Source organism: Marmota monax, unplaced genomic scaffold (genome assembly GCF_021218885.2).
Source record: "Marmota monax isolate L192 unplaced genomic scaffold, Marmota_monax_Labrador192_F-V1.1 WCK01_AAM20220418_F8-fsc00035, whole genome shotgun sequence".
Lineage (NCBI taxonomy): Eukaryota > Metazoa > Chordata > Mammalia > Rodentia > Sciuridae > Marmota > Marmota monax.
The window spans coordinates 10,289,741-10,304,881 of record NW_026691961.1 but is presented as its reverse complement, the minus strand read 5'-3'; the positions used below and the strand labels follow the sequence as shown (position 1 = coordinate 10,304,881).

At 46.7% G+C, this 15,141-nt stretch overlaps 1 protein-coding gene and 1 non-coding gene across 2 annotated transcripts in view; one reads left to right on the top strand and one right to left on the bottom strand.

The window, feature by feature from the left end:
* The window catches only part of Trap1 (TNF receptor associated protein 1), a 36,955-nt gene that overhangs the window by 5,498 nt on the left and 16,316 nt on the right, over nucleotides 1-15,141 (top strand). Inside the window, exons 2-6 of the mRNA XM_046444073.2 lie at nucleotides 6,647-6,814; nucleotides 7,975-8,057; nucleotides 9,187-9,327; nucleotides 11,714-11,785; nucleotides 13,734-13,894. Of these exons, the coding sequence (XP_046300029.1) occupies nucleotides 6,647-6,814; nucleotides 7,975-8,057; nucleotides 9,187-9,327; nucleotides 11,714-11,785; nucleotides 13,734-13,894 (625 nt within the window). The remainder of the gene's footprint in view (nucleotides 1-6,646; nucleotides 6,815-7,974; nucleotides 8,058-9,186; nucleotides 9,328-11,713; nucleotides 11,786-13,733; nucleotides 13,895-15,141) is intronic.
* On the bottom strand, nucleotides 3,312-3,384 carry Trnaa-ugc (transfer RNA alanine (anticodon UGC)). Its single transcript has one exon. It is a non-coding gene; the product is annotated as a tRNA-Ala (tRNA).

Below are 15,141 nucleotides of genomic sequence, written 5' to 3'. Positions count from 1 at the left end.
TGCCAGGTAGATGGTGGTTGTTGACTTGTAAAAACAAGGTATGGAGTTATCCCACTTTGGTACTTGGACTTAAAAAAGGAGTAACTTATGGCAAATTACTGCTTTACAATGTGGAGTAACTCAGGATTAAGCACAGGGAAACTGGGATTGAATTCAGGGGCACTCGACCACTGAACCACATCCCCAGCCCTATTTTGTATTTTATTTAGAGACAGGGTATCACTGAGTTGCTTAGTGCCTTGCTGTTGCTGAGGTTGGCTTTAAACTCGCAATTCTCCTGTCTCAGCCTCCCAAGCTGCTGATACTACAGGCGGGCACTCAACTCTCCTGTCGAGCAGGCGGGTACCACTGTGTCTGGCTGCACCTTTATTTTAAAAAATTTATTTACATGCAGTGCTGAGAATCAAACCCAGTGCTTCACATAGTGCTTTATCACTGAGCCACAACCCAGCTCTGCTGTGTCCTTTTGTAAGTGTGTTTTGTATCTCTAATGAATTTTTATGTGTTGAAAGTTGATCATTTCTGTAGATAGTTTTATGAACAGGTTACACTGTGCATAGGTTATTGATGCATAGTGCAGAATTCAGAGGACTGTGTGCAGTGAAAAGCATCTCTTCCCCGGCTGCTATGGCTCAGACACCAGTCCCTCCAGGCCCTGCTGCCTCCGTGATGCTTTTCCTGTCTTCATCCAGAGGCGACCGCAGGCCTGAATTTTGTGGGTTTTATTTCCTTTTCTTTATATTTCATTTAGAGATAGGGTCTTGGTAAGTTATTGAGGCTGGCTTTGAACTTGTGATCCTCCTGCCTCAGCCTCTCAAGCCGCTGGGATCAAGGCGTGTGGTGTGCCACCATGCCTGACACACCAGTGTCTTTGATTCCAGTATCTGGATCTGTGGGGATCAGCCTCCATGGACTCTTCTGTTGAGCAGGGGTTACATTTTCCCCTTTCTGTATCAGTGATTTTTTTATTACCTCCTGGGTGCTACGGGTGCTATTTTGTGGACTCTATAGGTGGTTATTTTTCTGAGTTGCTTCTGTTTTAAGGTGGGCTATTGACTCGATCAAACTGCACGACAGCAGCTGCATTATTTGTCCTTGGATGGGTCGCTTACAGTTTGCCACATGGCATGGTTTAGGGGATCCGTCAGGAACTTGAGAGGCTCTTTCTTCGACTCTTTTCCTTCAGGGATTTCCCTTTCAGCTTCTGTGATTGCTCCAGTCCTCCCTTTGGCTCTTCAAGTCATTGTGCCGTTTCTCTTGGCGTTCATCCACCTAACTCCAGCCTGCCTCCTTTTGTGTTGACCCCTTCTAGGAAGTATCATTTGCCTTCAGAGTCTCCTGTTCTTGTTCATTAGCAGCTCCGATAGTCTCTTTTTGTTGATGATCCTGAGTTAATGCTTATCTGTAGGAGACTTAATGTGGTAGGACACAAGTCAGCTCAGCCCGTCAGGAAGTGTTTGAAACTAAATGTGAAATAGTTTTTATTGCTGTCACTCATGATAAAATTGGAGATGGTGCCAGGTGAGGCAGCTGTCTCAAAAAGGGCTAGGGATGTGGCTCAGTGGTAAACGCTGGGTTCAATCTCGTACAAAAAAAAGAAAAAGAAAAATATTACTAAGGAGCGTAACTGAAGATGACATTTTGAAGTAAAACCATAGTAAGGACAGTGACTGATTGGTAAGACAGATGGGTGATCTTTTTATATTAAAGCACAATAGCCAGTGTTTTTACTTATTGACCTTACTTTGGTGGCCTCTGGGCAGGTGCTGTTCTCATTCCTTCATACTAGTCAAAAAAGGGGCTGGGAGTGTGGCTCTGTGGTAGACCACTTGCCTAGCCTGTGCAAGGCCCTGGGTTCCATCCCCAGCACCACACACATACACAATAAATAAGTAAATAATAAACTTGTCTAACAAGCCCCTGAAGAACACCTAACGCCACTGTGGACCACCTTGTGTCTGCTAGAACATAGTGATATCTAAGTTTATAAAAAGTCCTGCATCTGGGGGCTGGGGTAGTGGCTCAGCAGTAGAGCACTTGCCTAGCATGTACAAGGCACTGGGTTTGATCCTCAGTACCACCTAAAAATAAATAAATAAAACAGAGGTATTGTGTTCATCTACAACTTAAAAAAAAAAAAAAAAGTTCTGCATCTAGAGATGTACTGCTTTTGTAATAGATGCCTCCTGAGAAGTATGGATGTTCTTGCCTTCCGAGTATTTGATACAGGGAAATATAAGCTCATTCCTACTCTTAATTTAGTGAGATAAATTATATAGTAACAAGAAATTAATAGAAGAGATGCCTCAAGCCAGCATGTAACAGCAGTTTTAACTGAGCAGCATGGAAAGTAAGTGCTGTAACTCTTTGTAGGGAGAGGTCACTAAGAACCACAATAGGGGAAGAGGGCCTTGACAGAAGGCCTACTGTCAGGTCCTATGGATGGTGTCACATTCAGACTCCCAGTGTTTCTCTTTCTGTGCGACCCCAAGCTGACTGATACTTTAACGCAAGGATATTGTGGCCTGACATTGAGGTTTGTGGCTTTTCCTATAGGGTGTGGGGGAAATATGAAGACAGATACTGTGCAGATGGTACGTTTGGTATCTGATTTGGGCAGATTGATTGCACTATTTTGGCTTATTTGTGGAGTCATCGAAAGTTCAATTAATCTAAAATCAGGTCTCCTTTTTTTGTTTGTCCCAGGGATTGAACCCAGAGGCACTTAACTACTGAGGCATATCCCCAGTCCTTTTTGTATTTTATTTAGAGACTGGGTCTCACTGAGTTGCTCGGGTCCTTACTAAGTTGCTGAGTCAGGTTTTGAACTCGCCATCCCCTGCCTCAGCCTTCCAAGCCACTGGGATTATAGGAGTGTGCCACTGTGACCAGTGGATTCACCTTTTTCTGGTGGGGGAGAAGTAGTACGAGGATTAATTTCTATATCAGAAGCACTCAACCACTGAGCCACATCCCCAGCCCTATTTTGTATTTTATTTACACTCTGGGACTCACTGAGTTGCTTAGTGCCTCGCTTTTGCTGAGGCTGGCTTTGAACTCATAATCCTCCTGCCTTAGCCTCCAGAGCCGCTGGGATTACAGACACGTGCCATTGCACCTGGCTCCAGACCTGCTTTTAATAGTGATGTGGATTGATGTAGTCTTAAAATTATGTTTCAAGAATCTTGAAGTTCCAGGTAGAAATATGGATTGCTGCTTTCCTTCCTTTTTCCAACTATGGGTACTTATGTACTTATTCCATCACAACATATCAAATCCTTTCAGAAGAATTTTTTTTTTTTTTTTTTTTTTGGTGGTACTGGGGATTGAACCCAGGGCCTTGTGCATGCAAGGCAAATACTATACCAACTGAGCTATATCCCCAGCCCTTTCAAAAGAATTGTGAATATTAAGGGGGAGAACAGGAAACACCAGACACGGGGAATCATATTTAATCTTGAAGTGATGAAAGTTTTGCAAACAGAACTAGTTTCCTTAGTGTATAAAAGTTTCTTACAAGTCAATAAGAAAAGATTCAGGATATAGTAGAAAAATTGTCAGAAGATATAAACAGTTGGGCTGGGGATGTGGCTCAAGCGGTAACGTGCTCATCTGGCATGCGCCGGGCGCTGGGTTCGATCCTCAGCACCACATAAAGATAAAATAAAGTTTGTTGTGTCCGCCGAGAACTAAAAATAAATAAATAAATAAAAAGATATGAACAGTCCATTAATTAAAAAAGAACATATTTTAAATTATGGAGGGGTGGGGGTGTGGCTCAGCAGCAGAGTGCTTGCCTAGCATGTGTGAGGCCTGGTCACAAATTCTGCTTTGGTTTCTATATCTGATCTACCTAGACCAAGGTGGTGAGTCCATACAGAGCCTCCACTTCCAGTGTAGTCCTGCAGGGTTTTTCCCAGCCTCCTTCCTGCTGTTACCACCTTTCTCTCTCAGGGAAGAGCTGAACTTGGTCCACACTCAGAGCAGTTTGGGGCTTGCTAATGTATACTGATGAACAGATTTAGCAACCTGAGTACAGTAGTTATATGCAGTCCTTTTTGAGTTTAGCTTCGCAATAAACACCAATTTCTGAAATCACTTAGGTTAGTTCTTGTTTCCTCTTAGGCTCATTGTATCATCTGTAACACGCACCTTTGCTACTGTTTGTGTTTCCTTCTGTGTTCCTGCATGCCCTGCATGGTTAATGGCTCATTTAAAACATTGCTATAGTTCAAAGAGTTAGATATACAAAGAGGTATACTTAGGAGTGTCACATACCCTCCCTCTTTCCACTCCATTCACATATACCAGTTGGGGGTTGAATCCCCAACACACACCAAAAAACAAAAAACAAAACTGAAGTCTTCTCAGTCCCTGTGAATGTGACCTATTTGGAGATAGGGTCTTTGCAGTGATCAAATTATGCTGAAGTCACTAGGGCAGGCACCAGTCTAGCATTCTTATAGGGCTGGGGATGTGGAGAATGGCCATCCAGAAAACTCAGGTGGAGCCAGCCCTGCCCACCCCTTGATTGCTGACTTCTGGTCTCCAGAATTCTGAGACAATGAGTGTCTGTTGTTTAATAAACCATCTGGTTTGCGGCACTTCTTAGGGCAGCCACAGGAAACAATACACACCTCCTTGTAGGTAACCAGTCTATTGTGGTTTTGAATTGTGTCCCCAAGAAGACTTTTCAGGCCCTGACCACTGATACCTGTGAACTAGTTGAAACAGATGCCTCTGATTTCAGGTGTTCTTTTGGGGTAGAGCAAGGTGGCAGAAGAAGAGCTGAGGGGACCAGGAGCCCCAGTGGTGAGGAAAGGGCCTCCAGCAGAGCAAGAGGTCAGGTGGAGGGAGGTGATGGTCTCGGGAAGTGTGCTCCATGGCTGGAGTGGACTGAGGCTTGCTCTTCCCAGCTCCGACCCACCAGAGTGGAATGCCAGCCCCTGCAGGAGCACTGTGTGTGTGTGTGTATACACGTGTACGTGTACAGAAGCTTAGCAAGTGCTTCCATGTGCCATCAGGGCTCAGGTGAAAGTGTGGGTATAGGGGCATCACACACCTGCTGGAGGGCGGGGCAGGAGGCAGTTGGCAGGCTGTGACTGGAGTGCGGGAGGCCCAGCCCAGAGCAGCCTGCATCCATGTGGTCGGGGTCACAAGTGCCCCACAATTTCAACAACAAGGTGGAACCAGGCGATGTTGAGGTGACCATGTAGAGTTAAAGACTGGATCTCAAGCTTTTCAACTCTTGCTGTGAAGGGATGAAGCACTGGGTCAGAGGAGGGGAGGGCCATGAGTGCTGCTGGGTGGCCTCCTGTATGAAGTGTGGGGAGGGGTTGCCAAATAGACGGTGGGAAGAGAGAACCCAGGGCATGGCCTGACCATGCAGGAGTGTTGGCATCTTAAATGTTTGATGGGCTGGGCACGGTGGCCACACCTATAATCCCAGCGACTTTGGAGACTGAAGCAAAAGAATCGCAAGTTCCAGGCTAGCAATTTAGTGAGACCCTGTCTTAAAAAATGAAAAGAGCTGGAGATGTAGCTCAGTGGTAAATACTCTTCAGTTCAACGCCCAGTACCAAAAAAATTAATAAATAAATGGGGGAAAAAAACAGGGCTAGGGCTATAGTTCAGTGGTAGAGCACTTCCTAGCATGTGTGAGGCACTGGATTCAATCCTTAGGACTGCATAAAAATAAATAAAATAGGGGCTGGGGATGTGGCTCAAGTGGTAGCGCGCTCGCCTGGCATGCGTGCGGCCTGGGTTCGATCCTCAGCACCACATACAAACAAAGATGTTGTGTCCGCCCGAAAACTTAAATAAATAAATAAATAAATAAATAAAATATAAAAATTAAATATAAATAAATAAATAAAATAAGGGCATGCTGCCCATATACAACTACAAAAACAAAGAAAAAACCTGTCTCCTTGTTTCTGTACCTTCTACATCATTCCTTTCTTTCTTTTTTTTTTTAAGAGAGAGAGAGAGAGAATTTTTTTAATGTTTATTTTTTAGTTTTTGGCGGACACAACATCTTTGTTTGTATGTGGTGCTGAGGATCGAACCCGGGCCGCATGCATGCCAGGCGAGCTCGCTACTGCTTGAGCCACATCCCCAGCCCCCATTCCTTTCTATTTGTTACAAGTTTCCGAAAAGTAGGAGAGTACCTGACAGGGCAGATAGATTCATTTAGGCCCGGATTCCTGCAGACTGTCATGTTGACTGTCTACATATCCTTGACCATTCTGTGTCGAACATCTAAGCAACTCCAGTGCCCTGGCCTGCTGGCTCCAGCTGGCGAGAGCACTGGGCCTGTGAGGTTTCTGTGGCATTGAAGTCAGAGGAGTCTGTGAACAGCAGACTGGAGGAGACATCAGCACCCAGTGGGTGAGCTGCTGACTCCCTGGCTGCGAGATAGAACATATCTTTCGCTGTTTTTCATTAAAACACACTTGTGTGGTACATGTAAGGAAATGTCACCAAAACTGCAGCCACACCATGCTCAGTCTTTTCACTCCTCCAGAGCAACAGGCTGCCTTAGAGAAATCCTCATTCCTCTGCTGGACAGAGGAGATATGAAGAAATTGGGGTATTCTGCTTCTGAGTATTAATTGTTATCCTTTCCACACATTTGCCTTTTCAGGAAAGTCAGTTCTGTGTCCTCAGAGGACCCCACTTCAGTTCAGGAGCCCCGGGCAAAACCTGGTTTCCAGCTTCTACCCCGGACGTCTGTATAGTACATCGCAGACTGCTGAGGACAAGAAGGAGGAGCCCCTGCATTCCATCATTAGCAGCACTGAGACCGTGCAAGGTGATGTGGCCTGGGGAGTCTTTCTTGGGTCATTGGTGGCAGGGTAGGGGAGGTTTTTGAAGCAGAGGCAGTGATTGACAGAGCTGCTTATTGACTACAGCCCCATGTAGGTCTCAGTTGTGGGGAGCGATCCCTAGACTAGTGAGTCCTCCATTTCCGTCCCAGTAAACAACTTCTGACTTTCTCCTGTTGCGCCTTGCCCCCTCTGGTGGTCACCCAGGAGTGTGCTGAGTGGCGATTCACTTCTGCTAATGATCATGGAAGCAGAGTATTGGCCCAGCTTCCACAGGACTGAACTCTGAAGTACGGCAAGTTAGCCTCCAGAGCCAGGCCTGAAGGGGTTCTGTTTCTGACTTTTAAATGAGGCAATAAGAACAGAATCTTTGATGTTGAGAGAACTGAGTTTTTGTCATTTTCCTTTTGTAAGTAATTTAATAGAATGCCACTTTTTTTGGAGACCATGATGCAGGATCTGGTTGTCAGGGCCAGCCTGATTCTCATGACCAGCAGCTCTGAGAAGCTGGCCTCCACAGCCCACTTAAGTGTGTTGACCTCATGTGGGAGAGCTTTTCCACATGCACCCACTCCTTTCCATGGAGACAAGAGTCATGTGGAAGATGTCCTGCTCCTGAGACCCCTTACCTGAGAGATTTTATTTTCTGTCCACTTTTCTTTTTTGTTCACTCTTGAAGAATATTTAAAACTTAGCTGGGCATGGTGGAACACACCTGTAGTCCCAGCAACTTGGGAGGCTGAGGCAGGAGGATCAGGATCACAAGTTCAAGGACAACCTCAGCAACTTAGGAAGGCTCTGAGAAACTTAGCAAGACCCTGTATTCAAAATAAAAAGAGCTGGGGATGCAGGTCAGTGGTAAAGTGCTCCTGGGTTCAGTCCCTACTACCAAAAACACAAAAAGGAATATTTAAAACTTAGAACCTTAAACTTTTTTTTTTTTTAAAGTTGTCAATGGATCTTTTATTTATATATTTATATGTGGTGCTGAGGATTGAACCCAGGGACTTCACACAATGCCTGGCAAGTGCTCTACCACTGAGCCACAACTCCAGCCCTTAAATATTGTTTTGAGTGGTATTATAGCATGTTCTTGCACAGAGATGGAAACATAGCTTTATTGGCTGCATCTGTGATTGATTACCAGGGTCCATCTCCAGACACGAGTTCCAGGCGGAGACAAAGAAGCTTTTGGATATCGTGGCCCGTTCCCTATACTCAGAAAAAGAGGTGTGGTGCCATCTATCGGTTTCAGGTCTCACATGTTTTGTGGCAGAACTATTCTTACACTATCTTGCCAAGGTGCCGGGATATGTCTTAGTTGTGAGAATGCATTAGGCTGCAGATAGGCCCTGGTCCTAATCTACCACAGGGAGTATTTTCACCAAAATCTGCTTCAGCTTCATGGATAAGTGTATCCAAATGATTTTGGAGTGGCTAGATTGACTCTGGGAGAGTCAATCTGGGAGTTATTTGAATTCTGCTGATAACTTAAAAATCTTTCAAATGCTGGCATGAGCTGTGCTGAGGTCCATTTTTGAGGTGCTGTTGGTGTGCCCTGGGGCCCCTGTTTGTTTACCTCTTTGCTGGCATGACTACATGCAAGTCTAGTGGGACAACAGAGGCTGGAGGACACACTATCTGTGTGGCATAGAGCAGGGAGGGTGACAAAAGAACTTTTCAAGGAGATTAAAACACATTTAAGGGTGACGGGACTTGGATAAAGCAGAGAACAAATAAGCTGTAGGTTCTATGCTAATCACTGCTGGGAAGAAGGGTAAAGCACAATGTACAAAGTGGGAAGGGGCTTTTCAGGAATGCTTGCAGGTTTCCTCTGCCTGGCCAGCTGCCTCCCCCACCTCACCTGAGTGCTCTAGTATAGTTTGAGTGGGAGCTCTGCATGGGGCAGAGGTACCTCCCAGACTGTGAGAGGACTGTTGGGCCTGGGGCCCTCTTCCTCCAGACCATGGGGGGCTCTGATGTTTGATGACCCCACTAGATGAAATGAAGCAGTAACCCTCTTAAGTAGGAGAGAAAGATGTTGAGGACGATATTTTGTCATCGCTGTGCAAGAGACAGGAAAGAAAATAGCTATAATTTGAGTTAATAGACATGTAATAGTATCAGGCCTGACTGAAAACCCCAAAGGAAAGATCAGTAGAAGTCAGTTTGCCACAGAAAGCTGTGCTGGGGAGGAGCGACCCACCCTTCATGTGTGGGCCTGCCTTGACCATCTGTGTTTGGGAGCTGAGTGATCTGTATCAGGTCTCAACTTGGAGCTAGGGCAGATGCAGCCAGCCAGGCAGGTCCCACAGAGTCAGTGCCCTTCATTATCCTTCCTCTTGCTTCTGTCCTGTAGGTGTTTATACGGGAGCTCATCTCCAATGCCAGCGATGCCTTGGAAAAGCTGCGACACAAGTTGGTGTCTGATGGCCAGACCCTGCCAGAAATGGAAATCCACCTGCAGACAGATTCTGAGAAAGGCACCATCACCATCCAGGTACCTCCCTCTTGATGCCCAGACCCACTTCCCACCTCTCAGAGTTGACCAGGATGGTCTGGTGGGCAGCAGCCCTGCTTAACATGCTGACACAGGGAGGCCACGCCTGCCTTCCAGTTACATCTAGACTCAAGTGATACATGGACTGTCCTTCCTGTTCTGAGGGTTCCTGCCTTAAATTTACTATAAATTAACACATACCCATCATAGAAAATTTGGAACACACAGAAAGCCGAAGAGAATTTAAAATCACCAGTCTGTGGCTTGTTTTTTTATTATCTTTTGAAGAGCAAAAGATTATTGTTGTTGTTTTCTTTTTTACAGTGCAGAGGATGGAACCCTCATGCTAGGCAAGTGCTCTGCCACTAAGCTAACCTCCATCCCCTTAAGTTGTTTAATTTTAAGGAAGTCAAGTTTATGACTTTTGCCTATTATACTTCATGCTTTTAGTGATCTGTTTGAGACAGATTTTTTTTTTGTACTGGGGATTGAACTTGGGCACTTGACTACATCTCCAGCCCTATTTTATATTTTATTTAAGAGACAGAGTCTCATTGAGTTGCTTAGTGCCTTATTTTACTGAGGCTGGCTTTGAACTCGAGATCCTCCTGCCTCAGCCTCCCTAGCCACTGGAATTATAGGCATGCACCACCACGCCTGGCTTGTCTGGGACTTTTTTGCTTCTTCCAAAGCCAAAAGTTTCTCCCGCATGGTCTTCTAGAAGGATTGTAGCTTTAGCTCTTACATGTAGGTCTGTGATCCATTTCCGGTGAATCTGGGTGTGGTTTGAGACTGCCATTGCCTTCATATGTGTGGTGGGCAGTTGCTTCAGCACTGTCTGTTTAAGTACTTCCATCCCCACTGCTCTGTCTGGGAACCTTGGTTAGAAATTGGGGGCACCACAGCTTAGTGCCTGTGATCTGTGTGTCTGTCCTTAAGTGTCCGTGTCCTGGCAACATAACTGTTGTAGCTTATGGTAAGGCTTAAATTTAGGTAGTGTAGGTTTTCCGGCTTTGTTCTTTTTCAGTTTATTCTAGGTTCTTTGTGTTTCTATATAGAATTTAGAATTCTCTTGTCATTTTCCACAAAACCTGTGAAAATTTTCACTGAGTTTCAATGAATCTATAGATCAATCTCAGAAGAAATCACTGTAAGCTGAAAACAGGAACCATTAGGTGCTTTTTCTCCTTCACATCAACCCCAGCAAACACTCTACTGCTGAGCTACATCCCCAGCTCTATACTAGAACTTTCAACAGAATCCTTAGGGGAAGGGCCATGAGGCTGGGGTGTGGCTCAGTGGTTGGACATTTACCTGGCCTGCAGGTGGCCTTGGCTTCAATTCCAGCACCCAAAATGAAGAAAGTTTTAGTGCATGAAAGTAAGCATTTTAGTGTAATTATATTTAATGACTAATACCAACCAGAAGCTAATTTAAATCAGCTCTTTATCTGTAATTATTACATGTATCACAATAAATGGATCAGGCCAGGTTTTGGACTCTTCTACGAGCACCTCAGAATTTACTAGAAGCCTCTTAGTGTCCCATTTATTGGTGGGCCTCAGGGCCTGTGTAACAAGTGCAAGGACATCCTGACGGCAGCCAGGGGCTACAGCTGCCCCATGGGCTGTTCTCAGGAAGAACACCTAGAAGTGACTTGCTATAAGAGGGCAAAAGCTGCTTCTGCATGCTTTCCCACTTCGCAAGTTGATGGTGGCATGGCAGCTTGTGCCTTGTGTGGGGTGTCTGCACGTGGGAGCAGGCCAGCCAGCAGAGGTCTGAGGAAGAGGGAGGGCCCGTGGCAGCCTCACTAGCATGTCGCCTGTCTCTGTCTGTTGGGGCTGTTACATTGATGAGCAGCACTAATGGTTGCTGGAGTTATGAGGCCGGGCAGTCCACAGCCATACCAGCAGACGTGGTGTGTTTCTGTGTGTACACATGAGGCAGAGGAATCCTGTCCCCTTTCCTGAGGGGAGCTGCTGGTGGCCACTGACCAGTCTCCTCATGACATCACCACCTGGGGGCAGGGGCATTGGGGAGTGCAGGCCGTAGCCCGTGTGTGCCAGGCCGAGGGTGCAGAGCTGGCTACATCTAGGGCAAGAGTTGTTTTCCTTCCAGTTACTGATGGAGCGTCTCCTCCTCGGTTGGTTTTCATTTGCTTGTGCTGGGGATGGAGCCCCACTGCGCTCTGCCCATCCCCCTGAATTGTCTTAATAACAAATTTCCCACCCCTTCCAGTGTTCTCCAGGGACTCAGGGCTCACATAACTGGACTTGGGCTTTTCTGATGTGTGTGAAGTGTACTTCCCAGATCCCGTCTGGGCCCCACCACTGAGGCTATTTGTGCCGCATGGGCCATGCTTGGCACTTAGTGTCTCTCTCCTCAGGACACTGGCATCGGGATGACACAGGAGGAGCTGGTGTCTAATCTGGGCACAATTGCCAGATCAGGGTCAAAGGTAAGATGGCGCAGTCACTGCTTCTCCTCCGCAGGGCGGCCCTGGGTGCCAGGCTAGTGAGGCCTGGTCAGTTGGGCCCCCCAGAGGGCGCTGTGAGAGCAGCGTTGTTTCCCTTTAGCGTCACAGGTCCCAGGCACTGCTGGGCAGGAAGGGTTCAGACAAGCACTTTGCCCAGAGTGGGAAACAGGATGGCAGGTTCATAGCTGTCAGTCTATTTTGAGGGTGCCATTCACCTCCTGGTGCCTTTCTGTGGCAGCTACTGGGCCCCTGCCTGAGCTGTGTGGGCTTGACACCACAGCAGAGGTGGACTGCCTCCTCCCAGGCAGCCCGGGCCACAGTCTACAGGTATAGCAGTTCTGCTCTGCCAGCCACACGGGGATCATGTGGCCACCAGTGTGGCACAATCTGATGCTGGGAAGAGATGAGTGGTCCAAGAGTCCTCTCAGTGTGTCTGTTCCAGCCTAACACAGGCTGGAGGCCCTTGCTGCCTCTCCTGGTGACTGAGTGCTTTTCTGTTTGTTTTTATTGGCCTAAGTGGTACCATAGTCAGTCCAAAGCGACTCAGAAATTTCTGCTTTTAAAACTTCTGTGAGGGGGCTGGGGATGTGGCTCAGAGGTGGAGGACTCGCCTTCCATGTGTGAGGCACCGGCTTCAATTCTCAGCACTACATTAAAAAAGTAAAGATATTGTGTCCACTTGCAACTAAAATAAATAAGTAAATAAATAAATGGGGGGAAAAAGAACTTCTGTGACCATGATGGCAGGGATAGTATGCGCTATCCTGTGTGGCAGCTGTGAGCTAGGTGTGGCTGCTCACATTTATTTATTTATTTATTTATTTTTTAAAAAATTCTTTTTTAGTTGTAAACACAACACCTTTATTTATTTATTTATTTATTTTTTGAGAGAGAGAGAATTTTAATATTTATTTTTTAGTTTTTGGCGGACACAACATCTTTGTATGTGGTGCTGAGGATGGAACCCGGGCCGCATGCATGCCAGGCGAGCGCGCTGCCTCTTGAGCCACATCCCCAGCCCCGCTGCTTACATTTAAATGCAGTAAGAGGAGATAAAATGTCAAGTTCAGTTCCTCAGTCACATTCCAGGTGCTCCACAGCCCCTTGGTGCAGATGTAGAATGTCCGAACCTTGGCAAGACACTGGGCTGGGCTGAGTTGGCAGAGCAGCAGAGCATGTGCATTTTGCTTCCTGTTTAGCCTTCAGAATGTTGATAGCTCAGAACAAGGAACGCTCTGCAATCACTGTCAGCCTACTGTGTGCGGGGGTGCCACAACTACAGATTCAGCCAATCCTAAAAAGTTTTTTTTTTTTTATTATGTCTGTACTGAACACGTACAGTTTTCTTGTCATTGTTCTCTAAACAGTATGGTATAACTGTTTACACAGCATTTGCATTGTATTAGGCATTTTAAGTAATCTAGAGGTGATTTAAAATACAGGGAAAGATGTGTTATAAGCAGATGATACACCATTTTATACAAGGGACTTCACGGGCTTTTGTATCTGTGGGGGTCCTGGGACAGCTGTGCTGGGTTTGTGCTGTCTCCCCCAAGGCTTCAAGTCTTGGAGACACAGGGCAAAAGACAAACTGAGGAGAGTCTTCATTCTTTACTCAGTGACCTGATAGGTGGAGGCACTACTCTGCCCACTCAAGTGTGACCTGCAGGTTTGTCCTTGCCTTGAGACAAGCGGAAGTGTGAGCTTTATGATGAATAAGGACCCTCCCGCTTTGGCCCAGCTGTGTCTTTAGGTGGGTTGTCCCAGCTCTTAGTTATTTATGTATAGCATGGGAAGAGGGCATCTCAGCATGGTCGCCTCAGCATTTACTGAGATCTTGACTGTGCTAGAGAACCTACACAGAAAGTAAGAATGTCGGCTCCTGGTGCCAGAGGGGCAGCCTCCCTATGACCAGCCTTTGTCCCCTCAGGCCTTTCTGGAAGCACTGCAGAACCAGGCGGAGGCCAGCAGCAAGATCATCGGCCAGTTTGGAGTGGGCTTCTACTCGGCCTTCATGGTGGCCGACAGAGTTGAAGTCTATTCCCGCTCAGTGGCCCCTGGGAACCCAGGTTACCAGTGGCTATCAGATGGGTAAGTTAGGAAGCAAGCCTCCATCACATGGGCAGTGTCTTTGCCCTTGGGAACACTTGGAGTCAATGTTACCTAACACTTGAGTTTGACCACTGAGTTTGGAAAGAGACTTTATTGAGAAAATGCAAAAAACAGGTTTATGGGTGTGAAACCTGACTCTCCTACTCTGGGAAGGTAGTTACTTTGTGGCTCCAAACAGTCTGTGTGACTGGACACCAATCACTGTGCTCTGTGGTGCTGGCCCGTCCAGGCTGAGCCCCTTCAGTGGCTGGGTATGGGATGGGCCTTCCTCCTGGGCCATCCTGTAGATGGCCTCTCTGGCCTGGGTTCTATGGGGGCTCCTCTGGTTCTCCCCACCCTCTAGGTTCTTGTCCTTAGTACTCCACCCCATCGGCAGGTTCTAGGATGCCTCTGTGCAACAGGTGGTGGCACTCTTTAAGAGCCACTTGCTCATTTCCTGCTCCCATATGTGACGAGTTGATTAGGTAGGTGTTTTAGCAGCACTTCAGCTGTGTTTGAGGAGAGTGGGATCTTGGCCAAGTTTAAGCATTGTTTTCAGCTGGCCCCAAAACTTTGTTGTATTTTTTTAGGGTACAATTTAAAATCAGTTTATATATAAACTTTTTTTAAATTTGTTCTTATCAGTTATAAATGACACCAGAATGCTCTTTGATTCATTGTACACAAATAGAGCACATGTTTTCACTTCTCTGGTAGTACGGGAAGTAGGGTCACACCATTCATGCAATCATACATGTACCTAGGGTAATGATGTTCATCTCATTCTACCCCAAAACTCTGAGTTTGACCTTCTGGCTGTGCATAGCAGCCCCAGGGGCAGGAGGCCTGGCTGGAGCATAGCTTGCCTCCTCCCTTAGTCCATATTGAGGTCTCTAAATTTCATGAAAGCAGCTGCTCAGCATGAACATGGCCAAGGCATCAGCAAGGCCCTGTCTGAGGGCATCCCCTCCTCCCTCACTTCTGAGGTGGCTTCTGCTTTTCTCAGGGACCCCTGGCCTCTGCTGCAGTTCAGAAACAGCAGAGGTATCTAATGCTGATTTATACTTGGGCCAGGCCTCACTGGTGCCCGGGGTCTGCTTTCTGGTCACTCAAGCCCAGGAAATTCTCCAAGGAGCCTGGGGGCTTGTACCTGCACCCCAGCACAGAGGTTCTCATCTGGTGTGCACTCTGTGACCTGAGGGGTACTGCCTAGGTCAGAAGAGGCACATCTGGTCTCCCACATGTTG